Consider the following 17,514-nt stretch of genomic DNA (forward strand, 5'->3'; position numbering starts at 1 on the left):
CTGTAGTAAGCCTCTGGTAATGAGAGATTTCAGTAATCAATGGGTTAACTTAATAAAAGTAACTGCTGTAATCAAAAGCAGCACATGAATGTCCATCCACCTAAGCAACCTTGAGAAAAGTCCAATACATGTATCTCGTATCTTGAAATGGAATCAACCCTTTGTAAAAAACAGATCAACAGATCAGAGGAACAGAATAGTGTCACTTTGGACAAAGCACAAAACAGAAAAGGTAGGAATTTTGAAAGTTGAGATCACAACTTGATGAGGAATTCTCGTATCGCTTTATTCTGATGTGTAATATCACACACAAAGATAGCCCATCACTACTAGATAACACATTTTCTCATTTATGATGGCTCAGGGAGATCTGTACATGATATATCATTGGTTACTTAATGTCAAGATGTAAATAAACCTTATTTTCAGAATAACTATTTTGTTTTAAAAAGGGGCAATGAGAACTTTGTACCAAACAAATAGCGCAATTTTTCTTTGTCCCATCTTCTAAAAGTCTCCCCAATCTGTTTCTCTTACTTTTCTTCCTCAACTCAAACCCAACATAAAATGAATGGTTTGATTCTGCTTATTTTATTCTGATTCGCTCAACCACTCCAATGATACAATACCAACCTTCCATGTGCGAAGAGATGTGTCTTTGATGATCTCAAGGTCGTGCAAGGTCAAGACGGGAGTTTCCAAGAAGAGACGGTTGCACTGCTTCTCGCTTGGCTCCAAGATGTTGTCTTCAGGGCCGATAGGGCATGCCTAATTACAAAAAGAGTAATGTTGTCATTTTATTTTTAATGTAAAAACTACATAACAAAAGGTCAAGGGAGATAAGAAAAGTGGTCTTTACACACATAATTATAGATCTTATATAGCACCTAACACTTACTTTATCAGAAGTCTCTAAGCGATCTACAAATAATGCAGCATAATTACCCTGGCTTAAGCAGTGCAGCTGTTACGCGCGCTGAGTTTCAAGGAATAAATTCCTACCAGGTACCCATTTACTTCACCTGGGTGGAGTGTGGCAAATGTAGATCAATGTCTTGCCAATGGACATTAGTGCAGCAGCGGGACTCGAACTGCGTACCTTGTGATCGACAGTCGGGTGACATATCCACTCGACCACAACACCTCTACATGATCCTTTTTATACAGTTTTCAATGAGCACTGTCCAAGAGAAACGCGCTCTTCCTGATTGATGATCTGTACAGATGGGCACTATCAAAATCAAGTTAGATTGAAGTTTCTACTTCTTGTCGCTGCCTTTTGGCATTTTGTTTTACAGTGCCTGATAAAAATTGTGTCAGATCATATTTGATTGCAAAGAGTCTCAGTTAATGCCCCAAAGATCTAGGAAGTTGCATTGTTGTAGTTGTAGAGGTGTTGTGGTCGAGTGGATAAGTCATCGTACTAACGATCACAAGGTCTGCGGTTCGAGTCCCACCACGGCACTAATGTCCTTTGGCAAGATATTGATCTACATTTGCCACACTCAACCCAGGTGATGTAAATGGGTACCTGACAGGAATTAATTACTTGAAATACTAGAGCGCCGTAATGGCCGCCTTGCTAAAGCCAGGGTAATAATCGAGGCAGCACCAGGAGTGTCATGACATGACAGACATATGCGCTATATAAGAAGCCATCATTATTATTATAATTGATTCTCACCAGTGACATGACGATACTCTCCCTGATGGGATCAATAGGTGGGTTGGTGACCTGGGCAAAGAGTTGCTTGAAGTACTCAAAGACCAATGGATTACGCTGAGACAGGCAAGCCAGAGGCGCATCGTTACCCATAGATCCTAGGGGCTCTTTCCTGGTTGGAAAAAACAGGAGGATAAAAATGATAGTTTCCTGAAAAAACAGAAGAATAGCAGGATAATAACCTGATAATGGCATTTAACAAAACCAGAGCACGTCCACTTACCAATTTATGCTTCGAGGCTCATTATTTCACAATCTTTCAGTCACATTGATACATTGCTTTCAAACCTACCTGTTATAAAGTAAAATACTACAGACTACAGAAGAGAGTAGTCTGTTTGAATAAAAAATGTAAAATCTTTTTCCTGCAAAATTACATGCAAAGGGGTAAGATGGTTTACAGAAAATCTATGAACACATGCTCTTTTCTGTTACAATCTCATCTTCCTGTTACATGGTACCTTGCCACTTTCTCACTGGTTCTTACTTTGAATGGTTGTATCATGGATGGCACATGCTCCAGCGACGATTATTCCGTGATCAATATCCTAATCCAAATGAGTCCTCAATGTCGGCTCTAGATTGAACACTTTACCAAACCCTAATCCTATACCTTACTTAAAATCAAATTGGAAACCTAACCTTGACATTTGCATTTGATGAAATAAAACTTGGGAGTAATCATCACTGTAGCATGTGTCAAAAGAACATCCATTTAAACTTGTTAAGACATCTCAAAAACACTTCATTTCACACATATCACACTTGACACACCATGCAATAGACATTATTGTCAACAAACACGCAAACAAAAGAAGTAAGAAAGGGGGAGAAAAAAAGCTTCCGTCTTCCTGTAGATCTATCCTAGCCCAGACTTCAGGTTCCTGTATTCGGACCTATGAAGAAGCAGGAATGACAGCGGCCACAGGGAGGGATGGAAGGAGAGCAGTTCTTCAGGCTAGCTTACTTGTTCTTCACCATTGGAACGAGAAGCAGGTTGATATGCTCCACGCTATAGCCAAACATGGAGAGACGATGATCGGACTGGACGGGAACAAGAGGATTGATCTCTGGCTCCTCGCCCCTCGTTTCCAGGTGAGCCTTGTAGAAGTCCTCTAGGGTGACAGCCTGCGGGTAAAGGGGGAGGCAGAGCAAAGATCTTCCGATTAATACAGAGATCAAGATCAACTACATGATGGAAATGGAAGCTTGTGTATAATTTTTGGGGTAGCACAACTTGTCAAAACTGACAAGCCTCTAATGTTAAAGGGGCTGTAGCATGGGAGATACTGGTTGACGCCATCTACGTCCTCTTTTGGACAACTGCACGTAAACGAATGAACTTGATTAACTGGGTCAGCGCACTAGCGTTCGCGAAACAGACCAGAGTTCTCCTCACGCTTCGGTTTCGCGTATGTTGCACACACGTGAACACGTAGGCCTACTGCGGTCGTGTTGTCCGTAGTCGTATTACAACCGATTTGCCCCGAGTCCGGCCATGGAAAAAACAGATACTCCTCATTCTACAGCCCCTTTAAAGACTGTGCAAAAGTGTAGCGGTAAACTGCTTCCAAACATCCACTGCAGCAAAACTAGATACCGGTAAGATGAGCTCAGTGGACTTCTCATTTCTGTACCTCAAATAAAAAGATCTCTGCATATGCTTACGTGCCATTGATGCACACAGTTAGCCTATGGTGTGTTCTTTTGCATTTAATAAAATGCGTTCAATAAAATTCATCTCGGCAGTCTTGACATTCATTTCCTAATGGGTTTTGCAGCAGCTGAATTTCAAAGCAGTTTACCATGTCATGTCTTACCATATACGAGTCAAATTTAAACTCGGACCAAGGCGGTAAAGTAAGTGGGCAGATTTATACTAGCCATTCAATCTAGAAGAGGGCAAAGACAAAGGAACATACCTGTTGGTCCATCCACTGCTTGACCGGTCTGAGGGTAGCAATGTGATGCTTGATGTCCACATCGTTGATGAATTCTCCGAGCTCTGTATCAACAAGCAGCATCCTGCCTGGCTTGAGACGGCTCTTAGACTGTGTGTCCTCCGGAGCAACGTTCAACACCCCTACCTCGCTGGCCATGACCACGAAGCCTGACTTGGTGATGTAGTAGCGTGAAGGGCGGAGGCCGTTGCGGTCCAGGATGGCTCCGACATAACGGCCGTCAGCGAATGTGAACAGGGCTAGTGAGAAGGAATGAAATAAATGTACATGTAAATATCATCTGCTGAGTGCCAGAGGGACCTAACCCTTTGTTACATTTATGAGTTAATGCTCTTCTGAATCTGAGAAGTTGATCTTCTTTTATTGATTTTCTGTTCATGGTTACGTAGTTCTAAAATTGTAAGCCTTGTTCACTTCCACAGAAAAAGTGGCCTCTGTAACCAGCGCAGCTGAATATATTTTGTATAAAAGCTGCGCTATATAAATTTATTATTATTATTATTATTATTAATGTTGTGGCCTAAATAGACAGGTTTGACTGTGTATGGTTCGGTTGGTTTTGAATTGAAATTAAAAAGCAGAAAAGTCTTTCTTATTATACCTGGTCCGTCCCATGCTTCCATAGCAAACGAAGCCCAGCGGTAAAAGTTCCGTTTCTCCTCACTCATCATAGTGTCCTTATGCCAGGCCTCTGGGATCATAGTCATTACAGCCTGTAGGACAGAGCAAGAAGGAGGTAAGTCAAAATGTAGAAAATAATGACAAAGATGAAGATAACTATGCCAGGGGGGTGTTTCACAAAGATCCAAAGTTGAACTTCTCTCTAAGTTGGATTTAACAATTATGGAAAGCCGTTAGCATCTATGAAAACTTATTTTGTAAAAGTTATTTTAATAGGCATAAACTGTTGATTACGATCATACATCTTTTCTATTATTAAGGAGATTTCCTGTTCCTGATGTGGAATTTATCAAAAGTCTATAATACTTCAATTTTTGCTTTTTTAATACATTTTATTTTAAGGCTACAAATGGCTCTCCTTAATGTTTAAGTCCAACGTAGAGGTAAGTTCGACTTAGGATATTTGTGAAACATCCCCCAGGTCTCTGATACCATTGTTATCACTGCCTGACTTCGAGAGCAAGAGGGGTGCCAATGACAATTTAAAAATTGACGCTCCTGAAGGTTAGAAGGAGGTGATCCAATATTTCAGCCTGGCTTATTAAAATACTTCAGTAGCATATAACTAAGGTCATGCTTGGGATTGGATTTTAGTTAGATTCAGGTTTTATGGTTCAGGTGTCAAGTCCAGAATTGACTTTAGGAACTTGAGAAACTGAACAAGCAATCGTCACAAGAGTATTCGTCGCAAAAAGACAAAGTCGATCCTAAATAACTCTGTTGTATAATAGAAATTTACACCAATGTCTGTTACATACTGTATGAAAAAGTTCTTCAAAGATCGTTTTTGGATGAAGTACAGGTATTTAGTCGATGGGGGGGGGGGGGGGGGGGGGGGGGGTACAACAAATCATGAAAAATATTTGATTTGATTTGATTTTTGTTGTTATTCTCAGGTCAAATTGTGAGTTTGTTCCTGTTGGGCAGTGATATTTCATCCTCTTTTTTTATCATTCAATAGTCAAGATATGACGTTCTATCACTCCAGCAACTTTTTCAAGAATATTATCTCTATATCAAGTAATTATCAAAAGCGTATCACTTTCATTTGTCCTCTTGTTTATTTCTCTGACCCCAAATAAAATTTCAGACACTTAGACATATCAGGCTTACCTCTGGCAGGGATCGACCTCCGGCCATGATGAGGAACTCCAGGACATTGTCCACCCGTCCAGAGTCTGGTAGCCCCTCCTCCACCACAGGATAGAGCTGTTTGAGCTCGTCACCGTACTTAGAGCTGCTCATGACGCCCTCTCTAGCCCTCATCAGGTTCTCATTGCCTCGGATGGTGTTGATCTCCCCATTGTGGGCGACATATCTTTAGAGTCAATTATAAGGATAATTATAAATCAAAATCATTTGTCATCAATTTTTTAAATTTTTTTTTTTAGCAGATGAAAACATATATATATATATATATATATATATATTATATATATCCAAGAAAAAATGCATCATACAATATATCTGCATAGTAGCAACTGATCAACAGTGTACTACTAAATTTATCATCAAAGTTCATGCCACACAGATGCAACAACCTAATATACAATATATGTGAAATACAAAATCATAACAACATGTAGCATAATGCTATTAAAGCAGGATTGGTCCGATTACGGTATTACTTGCCATGAAAATATACAGTTAACAACTATATCATCCATACCCCCTTGTAAATTTAATGTTCTTGTTTCTTTTGTAACTCAAGAATGAAAGGTGAACTGGTCTAATTAGGGCCTATGTTGGGTACTTTCAGATGTTAGCTTTAATACGTCATATTCTGAAGAAACTTGGTAAGGGTATGAATAAATTGTTCACAAACATTAAAACTTGAAAACTTGGTAAGGGTGTGAATAATTTAGTTGTTTTAAACTGTACATGTATAGTTTAAAAAGTACACCTTTGTTCTGATAAATAATCTATTTCATAACTTTATTGATGTGAATAATGATGTTCATTTCATTTGACAAAGTAAAGAATATATGATTTTTTTTCTTTAATGATTATGGATTGATAACTATATACCGAGCATATTGAAGAGTTGCTATTAAAGGTATTACAAAGTTTTGGTATGGGGTCATGAATTTGGTTCAAAATAACATATTGGAAGCATATGACATCCTACAATATTCAGTGATCGTTGTTGCGATTTAAATCGAGTCTAAAGTTATAAAATTATTAATAATAAACTTTTTATGTTGTATAGCTCCCTCTCAAGGTCAAGATATTAATTTAGCTATGAAACAATATTTCTTGACTAAAATCAACCAATTAGCTATTCCAGTTTGGAATTATATATCACAACTACATATTCTGAGATTTTCATGGTCGCAGCTACCATTGTACGGCCAGAAGTGTTTTAGGGGCTAATTTTGTTAGTGCATATAATACATCCACATGGGCTTCCAAATATAACAAAATTGTAAAGATTTACTATCCACCCAATTTTCAAAATTTCCCAAAACTTTGTATTACCTTTAAGCTACGCAGTTGTTTTGGTACGGCTTTGGTAAAAAGGGTTCAAAACGAATCCCAATTTTTTTCCCCTTCACTCTCTCTAGTTACACGATAATGTGTTTGTATCTGAAGGAAGTGTTTGCACAGCTTGTTTCCGAGGGAATAGAAATGCAACACACAATTTACCAATGTATTAGTGTATGGTACGTCTTGCACTTTGGTCATTATAACAGCAAGATGAGTACATCATCATTCTTCCCAACCAAATTTTAACTTGAGAGTTAACTTAAAGTGGATATTCTAAACTCTGTAGTTCAAATTCACTTTTGCATTGAAGCATCGAAAAGTGTAGAATATTTCTGTACATGAAATATTTTTTAATGACCTGAAAATTAGCTCTATAAGTGTGTGCGAGAGGATGGGGGATATTTTACTCAGAAACAGAGAGCTGTGTTTGTATTGAAATAGCACCTTTAGACCTCAGAATAGAGGACACTGTCTGTTTTTCATTTGTAATTTTCTTCTCCCTTTTATTTTGTTGTCCTGCGACTCCTCCTTCGTTCAGGACAAGAATTTACCCTACTTTAACCCACTGGCTACTGGAACCTTGTCAGCCTAAGGAATTAGGATAATCCAGTTGCAATTTGGGTTAAAGACAATTTTTTGTAGCTGTTGAAAAAGGTATATGCACAATGATGCAAATAAATCTCCCCAATCTTGATTTAAGAGCAAAAGGCCTAGTAACTTTCTAAGAATGTTGACAGAAACCTCTTGGCAAAAGAATGTACTTTACTATCCTTGGGCAATATATTCAATGACATTCCTTTCTTCCTTTGTTTATATACATTTCATTCTTTTGCCTGGAAATTGTATTTTTAAAAAGTGAAATGAAAATAAAAAGCATGTGCGGCACTCTCACTTAGCATACCTGCCAACCTTTCACAGCAAAAATTAGGAATCTCTCAAGGACAAATTAGAAATACAGTCCATTTTGTATACTCTTCACAGAGAATATTTTAGAAAATTAGAGGAATCTAGGGTTCAAAACAGTACCGGTAGCTTAAAGGCCAACAAATAAGAACAATTCCTCCAAAATAGGAATAAATTGCAGCTATGACTTTAAAAACCCACTGCACTAGATTGGCCAGGAGGGACTAGACTTCCTTGCATGGTCACTGACAGGTGGTTGTCTCATCAAATCAGCTTTCAATTAACATAATAAAAAGGGGACCATGAGGGATCAACGGGTACCACTTAGGCATCATTTGCTACATAGAGGGAGCAAGTAGCTATAAGTAGTGCAGTGGAGCTTGAAGGCATCGTTTAACAATGTTAAATCTGAGATGCATGGCCCTACGTGTTTATCGAAGTGCCTTTAAAAAGTAAAAATCTTTGAGTGACCGGTTATACTATACTCATTTCCCCCAGTAGACTGTAGTGTTATGAAAAACGTTAGGAAAACACAAAATTTTATCTTGATTTCCAATCATAAATTTGTTGATGATCAGACAGGCGATCGGCTTGTAAAATTCATGGGGATCCTGACTGACCTAAAAGTTTATAATTATCATTATAGCATGAGCTAAATCCAGGATTTTGTTACAGAATCTGAGGCAAAGTTACCGGATCTCTTTAATAGGAGTGACATGTACCTGTGAGGGTGTGCTCTCTCCCAGCTGGGGAAGGTGTTGGTTGAGAATCTACTGTGGACCACAGCAAAGTGGGTCTCGTAGTCTGGGTCCGCAAAGTCTCCAAAGTACTTCCATAGCTGAAACGGTGTAAACAAACCCTAGATACAAAGAACAGAAGACAAAGTGAAAAGTGTGGAGATGGAGGAATTTTAGTCACATAAATCTTAAAGCTTATCTGCCATAGTTTACAGGAGGGATTAGACCGCTCTGCAAGGTCACTGGACAGGCGGTTATCTCATCAACTCAGCTCTCAGTTAACATAAGAAAAAGAGGATCATGGGGAACAATGGTCACCGATTAGGCATGGTTTGTTATATAGAGGGCGCAAGTAGCTACCAGTAGTGCAGTGGGCCTTTAACCCTTACTGTACTGGGCTATTTTGAGCACCCACTGACTGGGGGGGGGGGCCTGGGAGGCCCCCCCCCCCCTATGATCTCGGCCGTCGATTGTCCGATGAACACGAAAATTTGCATGTTTGTAGATATTTACGTAAGGAACAAGATGGTATAATTAGTTTTTTACGAATATGCAAATTTTTGTCGTTAGCCTAATTAATAATGCAAAATGCGCTGATTTTATGCATTTTACAGAAAACGTGTCAAACTCCACTTTTTTAATGTTGAAACTCATTAAAAAAAGTTATTTTAATGTAATTAATAATGATAATTTATGCAAATTTTGATGCAATTTTTTTTTTTTTTTTTTTTTTGATGACATGCGCATACTAATTGTTATGTAACGCCTTACAGGTATATCCGATTTCGACGAAAATGGTATCAAAATGTGCGTAAGACTTGAGGGAAAAAAGTCATGAAACGACAATTCAAAATTCCAAGCGGTTGCGGCGCAATCTCCGAAAATGTCGAGGGGGGGGCCTCCCAGGCCCCCCCCCCCCCCAGTACAGTAAGGGTTAATGTATTGTATTGTATTTATTAAACTTCATTGATGTACATCAATAATCTGTTCATAATAAACATATACATCAATTTACAATGCCATGTAACAAATCAATATTCTGTTTGTAAACATATACATGTATATCATATAAATTAATTAAAATGCAGTGTATATAGCAAAACAGAAGGAAAATCAAAGGTCTTTTTTTATTTTTGTAATAACATGTATGAGGGATAATAAACACTAGAAACAGACACAGAGATGTTATGACAATGTTTCAAGAATACAGAGCACAGAAATAATGGCAGACCTAGAGAGGGGCTCAACAGTAAGTCCCTCCAAAAAGACAAATAAAAAAAAAAAACTCTGGGTTTTTTGTATTTGTCCAAAACATTCAAAGTTTTAAGAATCAATCTTTTAAGAGTTCACATCTTTTAATTTTACAATAAAATTAAAAAATTTACACCAGAAATTACATAAAAATTGAAATAAAAAATGACAATGAAGCTTTCAAAAAGTAAGGAATCTTTCAGTTGAAATTGTTGTTCTTTCTTGTATACATATCCATGTACCCACATGTAAAAGGGTGTATACAGGCTTGTCAATGCAGTATCTGGAATACTACATGTACAAGCAGGCACATTATTCAATATTCTGTGCATTATCTCAGTAATCCAGCTATTGAACTTCAACTTCTATTTCCAGACAGTGATCAATAGAGTATTGACTGGGTCATCCTTCCTTAGTACTTTGTTCTGCTCTGGCAAAGACAAATTATCAGGGGGATTATCAGTGGGATTATCAGTGGGATTATCAGTGGGATTATCAGTGGGATTATTTAAGGGATTATAAGAGGTGCTTTTGTTCCAAGCAATCCTTCTTTTGAATTAGGCTTAAGAATTTCAAACTTATACATTGTACATACAAAGGTTTACTGGAAAACACAGAATCTAAAGTAAAAAAATGTGAGATTGCATGTACATGTACATTGTAGATGCATTAGACGGCATGTCATCTACATTAAATACACATTTATTTCATTACCTTATATAACACATATACAATCTGTATGTATGTAAAACTAGGCCTATTAATGAAAAGCCTAGACACGTACATTTCAGAATATCATTAAATATCATTATAGGGCAAAATGTGTGAAATGTGTTTAGCTGGAGCATCATTTGATATATAAGTTTTATTCATTTGAGATCAATGCAATATGAATTCCTTTTATGTGAGTTCCAACCACACAATTCTTCTGCCACCTGCTAAAAAAGGTCAAGCATTCTCATGCAGGACCGTAATTGTGGAACTGTGAGCTCTAAATCAAAACATCCGTTTGGCCCACGCACTGCTCACGTCATCCAGCCATCGGCCCTCCAGACGACCTCCATCTAAATTTAGCATCTCGTTTGACTAGCATCCCTGCATTTTACTTACCCCCTTCTCTGTCTGTCTCTCTCTTCCTCTCTCTCTCTCTCATTCTTGATCTCGCTCCATCTCGCTCCATCTCGCTCTCCCTTGATCGCTCTCTCTCTCTCTCTCTCTCTCTGTCATTCCCCCACGCACACATCAAATTGATGCCATCAATTATAGATTTCTGTCCTGCAATCCTCATTCTCTTCCGCAACTTGTATGCCCCTCCTCCCTCCCTCATCCCCCCCCCCACACACACACATCAATTTGATGCCATCAATTATAGATTTCTGTCCCGCAATCCTCATTCTCTTCCACATCTTATGTACCCCTCTCTCTCTCCCCCATCCCACGCAATTGCATACTGTCAAATGCCAAATTAATGCCATCAACTGCATATTTGTGCATGTTTAGCCAGCCATTGCACTATAGCCTAAATCCCTAAAGGGCTTTCTTCATTGATAATCAAGTGGCGTTTGACGTCAAACAGTGCTTCACTCCAAGCAATCCTCATGATCCTCACTATTGTGCCCGTTTAATTACGAGGGAAATTGCTTCACACATCGTTTGGATCTTATGTCTGCTGTAATCTCATTTCTTGGAAGTACATTGTACAATGAACATATTCTAAACACATCTTTCTGCATTCTTGAGATGTAAATAATAATTTTGTACACATATACTTGAATCACAGCACAATCGTATATGTATAACATCACAATCTTTTAAGTAACAAAATCCATGGCACATATTAAAGATACTACTTTACATGTATATTGAAATCTTGATATTTTTAGGACCATAAATAATAATGCAAAGGGTGTCCAGCAACTACCCTTGTGGTTTAAGTGTTGTATTTCATCTTGCTTGGTGTATACAGTATAGTCTACAGACTGATTTCTCCATGTAGCCTTAAATTCAGAATGGGTTGTTTCACATCTACTGTAGATGATGCTGTACAATCCATGTATCTTTTGTGAAAAATGGCTATAAAGACCATTAAAGAGATGAAAGGGTGTATTTACAAACACCTGTCAGGTGGTATAGGTTTCTTGACGTACATGTTTCAATGAGAAATGAGTTGAAAGGAAACAAATAATGTTTATACACAGGTGGGCTTTCTATACAGGTGGTTTTTAAAGCAGTTTTGACTATATTCTTGGTACACTGCTCAAAATCTTTGTTCTTTCCTATCTATGTAATTTTCATAATAATATCTATAACGTTCTCTCTGTAACTGTGTTAATTTATTATGGGCGTTCCCAACTCAAGCTATGCTTTCCGGGTTTTCGCCTCCTTCCGTATCTGAATTATTTACTGTATACTCTATGTTAAAATAATTGTTACATATATCATGTATATGTATACATTGTCTTTCATACTGTACTGTTGAGAAGGAAATAAATGTTAATAAATACAAAAAATACAAAATAGGTATGCTGAACACATTGCTAAGGATTGGGTACTCAGCATTAGTGTGTGTGTGTGTGTGTGTATTGGGGTTTTACAGAAGTGTATCAATCAGATATGATTATTTACGTCTGGGGACCGACCTTTTAGTGTCACCATCTGAAAGACGTGAGTCAGTTTCGAAACTACGTTCTCGGCTGAATCAGTTTATAACTTCCATTGCTAGCTGGATTACAGGCGAACGCCCCAATGCCTAGATATGAGTGATTGGTCTTTTATGAAATTCATGTCTAAGACCATGCGGGCAGGAAATTAAACCAGGTGTCCTTGAAAAGATATCCATGTGCAATGCATAAATAATGGCCCATGAAATGTTACTAGACAGCAGTGAGAATTGTATGAACTTGCATAATTTAGATGTACCTGACTGGGATGAATGGCCAATTCATTTTCTAGTTTGGATGAGGAGAGGGAGAGAATGCATGGAAGGAGAAGAGGAGAAGAGAAGAGGGAATAGGGGGTTGGGGTAGGGAAGAAGGAGAGGAGGGGGTAGAGGGAGGATGGGGGTACTTAATGTAGGGAGTAGAGGAGCAGGAGAACACACACAGACAAAATAAAAGACCCCAATAAAGTCCCAGAAACCTAATTAGAGTTCAGTACTAGGGCAGAGAATGTGTAAATTATTGGACAAAAATGAACCAAAAAAAATGAACTATTTGTCTTCTGTGACATTCAAATTGTTCTGTTGAATATTCCAAAGAGATACATTTCACTGGATAGTGGATACCAATAATGTGATTCTAATATCTGGACCAAGCCATCAAAATATTGTGACTTTTCTCAATTTTAATCATAATATAGAAAACTTTGGGTACATGTAGGAGGTACTTGGGATATGTGATTGGAAACAATAGAATATATTGGATTAATTGACAGGAGCGCGTAGCATTACTCCACAAGGCCAGATGCAACTATGTACACAATTACACATGCACATTCAAGTACCTCTTACCACACTGCCCATGTGATCAAACACAGCGGAACAATTGCCTCATAAGAATATAGACACAATATACACAGGGCTTACTGCTACTTGAGAGCTCAAAGGGCTACACATCACTGTACATGCTGCAGTAAGTCAATGCCCTTCTGTATCTCCGCAGACAATATCTTTCGTTACATAATCCAATCTAATGGTATGCGATTAGGTTTCCTTCATCAGTCTCACTCAGAGCATGTGATCAACAATAAGATGGCTGTCCAATACTCCAATTACTTTCCTTGTATCTCCTGTGCATATCCCAGGTGAAAGGTAATGCTATTCCATTATCAATTTATCTTCAGGGTGCAATTTCATATGTATGATACAACTGGGCCCCATTTCACAAAACTTGTCATCAGTGACGAATGACAATTTTTGTTATAAGCTAGTGAAATCCTTGCTTCTGATTGGTTATCAACAGATTTGTCACTGATTTTTGTCATTGAAAAAAGGCTTTGTGAAACGAATCCCTGACCTCATCATCTGTCAGCTGTTCATTTAGTTTTATCATAGGCAGAGTTGATTATTTAAGTGGAAAATGAAGATCAAATGAGTGGTAGCAGTGTAAAACAAAAAGTCAGCTGTTTTTAAAGATCTATGGTCTGTGTGGACCTAAAAGGGCACTGACTGTGTAAATGATCTGCTTTAAAGCTCTTCAGTCTAAAAACAGATTATATCGTACCAGCATTAATCCAAGAGGAAAGGCTTGAATTCTTGAAGGTGGTTTTAATAGCTAACCAAAACCATATGGCCTAACCAACGATTTGGTACTGGCATTTCCTCTTCAATCCTAATATTTCATACAAGTTCTTACCCTCCACCTCATTTTCTTAATTCTCATCTGTTTATGTTTTTGCTCTTTTCAATCTCTTTCTCCTCCTCTCCCTTCTCATTTTGTCCTATTCCTTTTCTCCTCTTTTATGTTCTTCTCTTCTTCTTCCTCCTCCTCCTCCCAGGGTTGGGCGGTAAATACCGGTGGCGGTAATTACCGGCAGTACATACCGGTAAATACCGTCCGGTAAATAAGATGCGCGTCCGGTAAATATGTAAAAAACAGGAAATATGATTTTAATTCTCTATTTATTAATAATTTTACTTGTTTTTAGCCTCATAACTGAAAATATTGTTCTCAAATAATAACACACAAACAGACTTATAAAATCCTCACTGCATACAAAATTGTACACACCCAAACAAATGGCATTTTGTGCATATATTCATGAATACGGTAATTAGCAACTGGGAACCAAAACCTTAATACAAGTTACTTTTATTGTAAAGTTTAAGATATTTGAATAAAATCAGTGAAAATTTGAACAAAATCGGGCAAGGAATAAGGAAGTTAAAGCTTTTTGAAATTCAATTTGATGACATTATTTGTGGACAACTCTCCATGCCTTTTGTACATCAAATTTCATGTTTTTCCTTCTTTCTTGTGATTGAGATAATAGAATCCAAAATGATATTCTACTTCACATGTTATGAAATCCGATCAAGAACACAAATAAATAGGAAAAAAACGAAAGACTTGTGAAATTTGATGTACAAAAGGCATGGAGAGTTGTCCACAAATGATGTCATCAAATTGAATATCGCCCTCTAGTGACTAGTCATTTTAAAAAGCTTTAACTTCCTTATTCCTTGCCCAATTTTGTTCAATTTTTCACTGATTTTATTCAAATTTCTTAAACTTTACAATAAAAGTAACTTAGTATGAAGGTTTAGGTTCCCTTTAATGAAGAACATCATATCTAGATTACATTGTAGGTGTATATTTGGTATCTTTTTCCTGTATTTTTTTCCAGCATTACATGTACATAATTACAGACATAGACAAACACAGAAACAAACACACACACACACACAAATAGTACACTTAAGAGCAACCATACTCACCACCATTGTTATTATGTTCAAAATTTGACAATCCCTACATTTATTAACAAGTGAGTGAAAAAATATATTTCCCGGTATTTCCCAGTAAAAAGTGGTAAATACCGGTAAAAAGCGGTAAAAAGCGGTAAATACCGCTTATTTCCCGGCGTCCGGGAAATATGCCAACCCTCCCTCCTTCCTTCCTCCCTCCCTCCCTCCCTCCCTCCCTTCCTCCCTCCCTCCCTCCCTCCCTCCCTCCCTCCCTCCCTCCCTCCCTCCCTCCCCCCTCCCTCCCTCCCTCCCTCCCTCCCTCCCTCCCTTCCTTCCTTCCTTCCTTCCTCCCTCCCTCCCTCCTTCCTTCCCTTCCCCTCCCTCCCTCCCTCCCCTCCCTCCCTCCCTCCCTCCCTCCCTCCTTCCTTCCCTCCTTCCTTTTCTAGTCCTCCTCCTTTCACCCCTCCTCTTCTTACCAATACAACAATCCTAGGCAATGAATATGGGAGCAATCATTATGTAGTAATGAACCTCCTTAAATATTCATAGACTTATGCGCTCAGACGGAACCTACAAATCCGGTTCTCTTGCAAACTCATCCCTACCAGTTGACGTCATTACTTTTAGGGTTTTGGGGGATGCATTACAGTCTCTAAGATTATTGATTTCTCCTTTTATGTTGACACAGTGTGCATGCATCCATCCATCCGCCATGTCTACATCAGGGTTTTACCCAGGGCAGAGTCTACAGTAGGTAACCTAAAGTAAACGATTTCTTACGGAAGATGCCCACTTTTTTGTTCATTTTTTAATCTTCATCTTTTACGGCCTTTATGTGGACACCTAATTTTTTAAAATTGGCATTTAAAAAAATGCTCCACATCCTTCTTTATCCTCTCCTCTTCTATCTGTCTTAAAATTTGACTGTCTTTCTCTATCTTCAGCATGTACATGTACATGTATATGTAATTCCATTTTTCCTTTCTTCCTCCATATTTTCCTCTGACTTCTAAAGGAACATAAACACACACTAATACCCTTTTCACATCTATTTTTCTTAACCCCGGACTATCCTTAACCCCATACTATCCTTAACCCCATACTATTTTTTTTGCTGTTCACATCTATTTTCTTAACCCCGGACTATGTGCTTAGCCGGGGTTAAGAAATTTCACGCGATTCACACTACGTTCGCCTTAGCCCCGGACTATTCGATAGCTCATGAATATTAATGCTTTTGCTACCGCGCATGCGCCTTTCGACTAAATGATTTTTTCATAATGACCTCTGCCTCGTAAAAGACTAAACGTCAATACAGAGAGCATGCATGCGTAACGTGAACTGCATGCATAGCGCGCGATAAATGCAAATTCACGACCACACGACCACGCTGTCTGTGATTGGCTGTTGCTTAGCCCCGCTTCTCCTTAGCCCGGTTCGGATTCACACTACGCAGCTTAGCACCACAATTGCCCGGCTAACCCCGCAATTGCCCGGCTAACCCTGCTATTTTGCAGGGCCAGATAGTCCCGTACTATTTGTGGGGTTAGCCCACTTTGGCAAAACGTAATGTGAACAGAAAGCCGGCTAAAATTACCCCGGGTAATTGGTGGGGCTAAGGAAGGAATTGGTGGGGCTAAGAGCCCCCTTAGCCCCACCTATTTCCCGGGGTTAAGCAATATTTGGTAGATGTGAAAAGGGTATAAATGGCATCTATAGTCTTTTTTCTCATCCTCTTGCAACTCGCTCATACCTCTTGACGTCAAGACATTTAGGGTTTAGGGATACTTTACACTCGCTTGAATATTGATTGCTCTTTTCAATGTTGACACAGTGTGCATGCATGCATCTATGATATCTCCTTATCCAATCTACATGGAGTTCAAACTGGATGGAAATATATGCAATCTTCTAATGGCATGCATAGTGGCGTAGCTACTGGTGCTCAGTCTGGGTGTAAGGGGGAAGGGCGGGGGGTATGTGCCCCAAATCAAGTGGTGGAAAAAATCAACAAAAAAAGAAAAAAAGAGACAGAGACAGAGAGGGGAAGATAGAAAGGGAAAGAGAGAAAGGGAATCGGAGAAGGGAGAGAAAAAAAGATGTCTGGCCCACTTCTTTCACTTTCCCCTTAATCAATAGCCTTGTAACTTTGCATTTTATTTTCAGAGTAAACCTGGTGCCCCTTCCCCAATAATTCCACTGACCCTTGTATTAGCGGTCTTGTACGCCCCCACGCCACCAGCATGCATGACACAACAGCTTTATTTAGTGCTTGAGAGTAAAAGTGGAGATCTTCTCTGAATACTAAATGCAATTATGCATACAATGTCAACATAGAATCTTGTTTGACTGTGTGATAAAAAGTTG

The 17,514-nt window shown here is 38.6% G+C and overlaps 1 protein-coding gene across 2 annotated transcripts in view; it reads right to left on the reverse strand.

The window, feature by feature from the left end:
- Positions 1 to 17,514, reverse strand: part of LOC115928103 (putative glutamate synthase [NADPH]) — a 57,221-nt gene that overhangs the window by 27,210 nt on the left and 12,497 nt on the right. For both annotated transcript variants that reach the window (XM_030994857.1, XM_030994858.1), the window contains exons 7-13: positions 8,478 to 8,614; positions 5,479 to 5,683; positions 4,286 to 4,397; positions 3,646 to 3,923; positions 2,691 to 2,851; positions 1,685 to 1,835; positions 634 to 768 (exon numbers count right to left, since the gene is read on the reverse strand). In XM_030994857.1, coding sequence (XP_030850717.1) covers positions 634 to 768; positions 1,685 to 1,835; positions 2,691 to 2,851; positions 3,646 to 3,923; positions 4,286 to 4,397; positions 5,479 to 5,683; positions 8,478 to 8,614 — 1,179 coding nt within the window. The remainder of the gene's footprint in view (positions 1 to 633; positions 769 to 1,684; positions 1,836 to 2,690; positions 2,852 to 3,645; positions 3,924 to 4,285; positions 4,398 to 5,478; positions 5,684 to 8,477; positions 8,615 to 17,514) is intronic.

Source organism: Strongylocentrotus purpuratus, unplaced genomic scaffold (assembly GCF_000002235.5).
Source record: "Strongylocentrotus purpuratus isolate Spur 01 unplaced genomic scaffold, Spur_5.0 spur5_scaffold_21, whole genome shotgun sequence".
In the NCBI taxonomy this organism is placed as follows: Eukaryota; Metazoa; Echinodermata; class Echinoidea; order Camarodonta; family Strongylocentrotidae; genus Strongylocentrotus; species Strongylocentrotus purpuratus.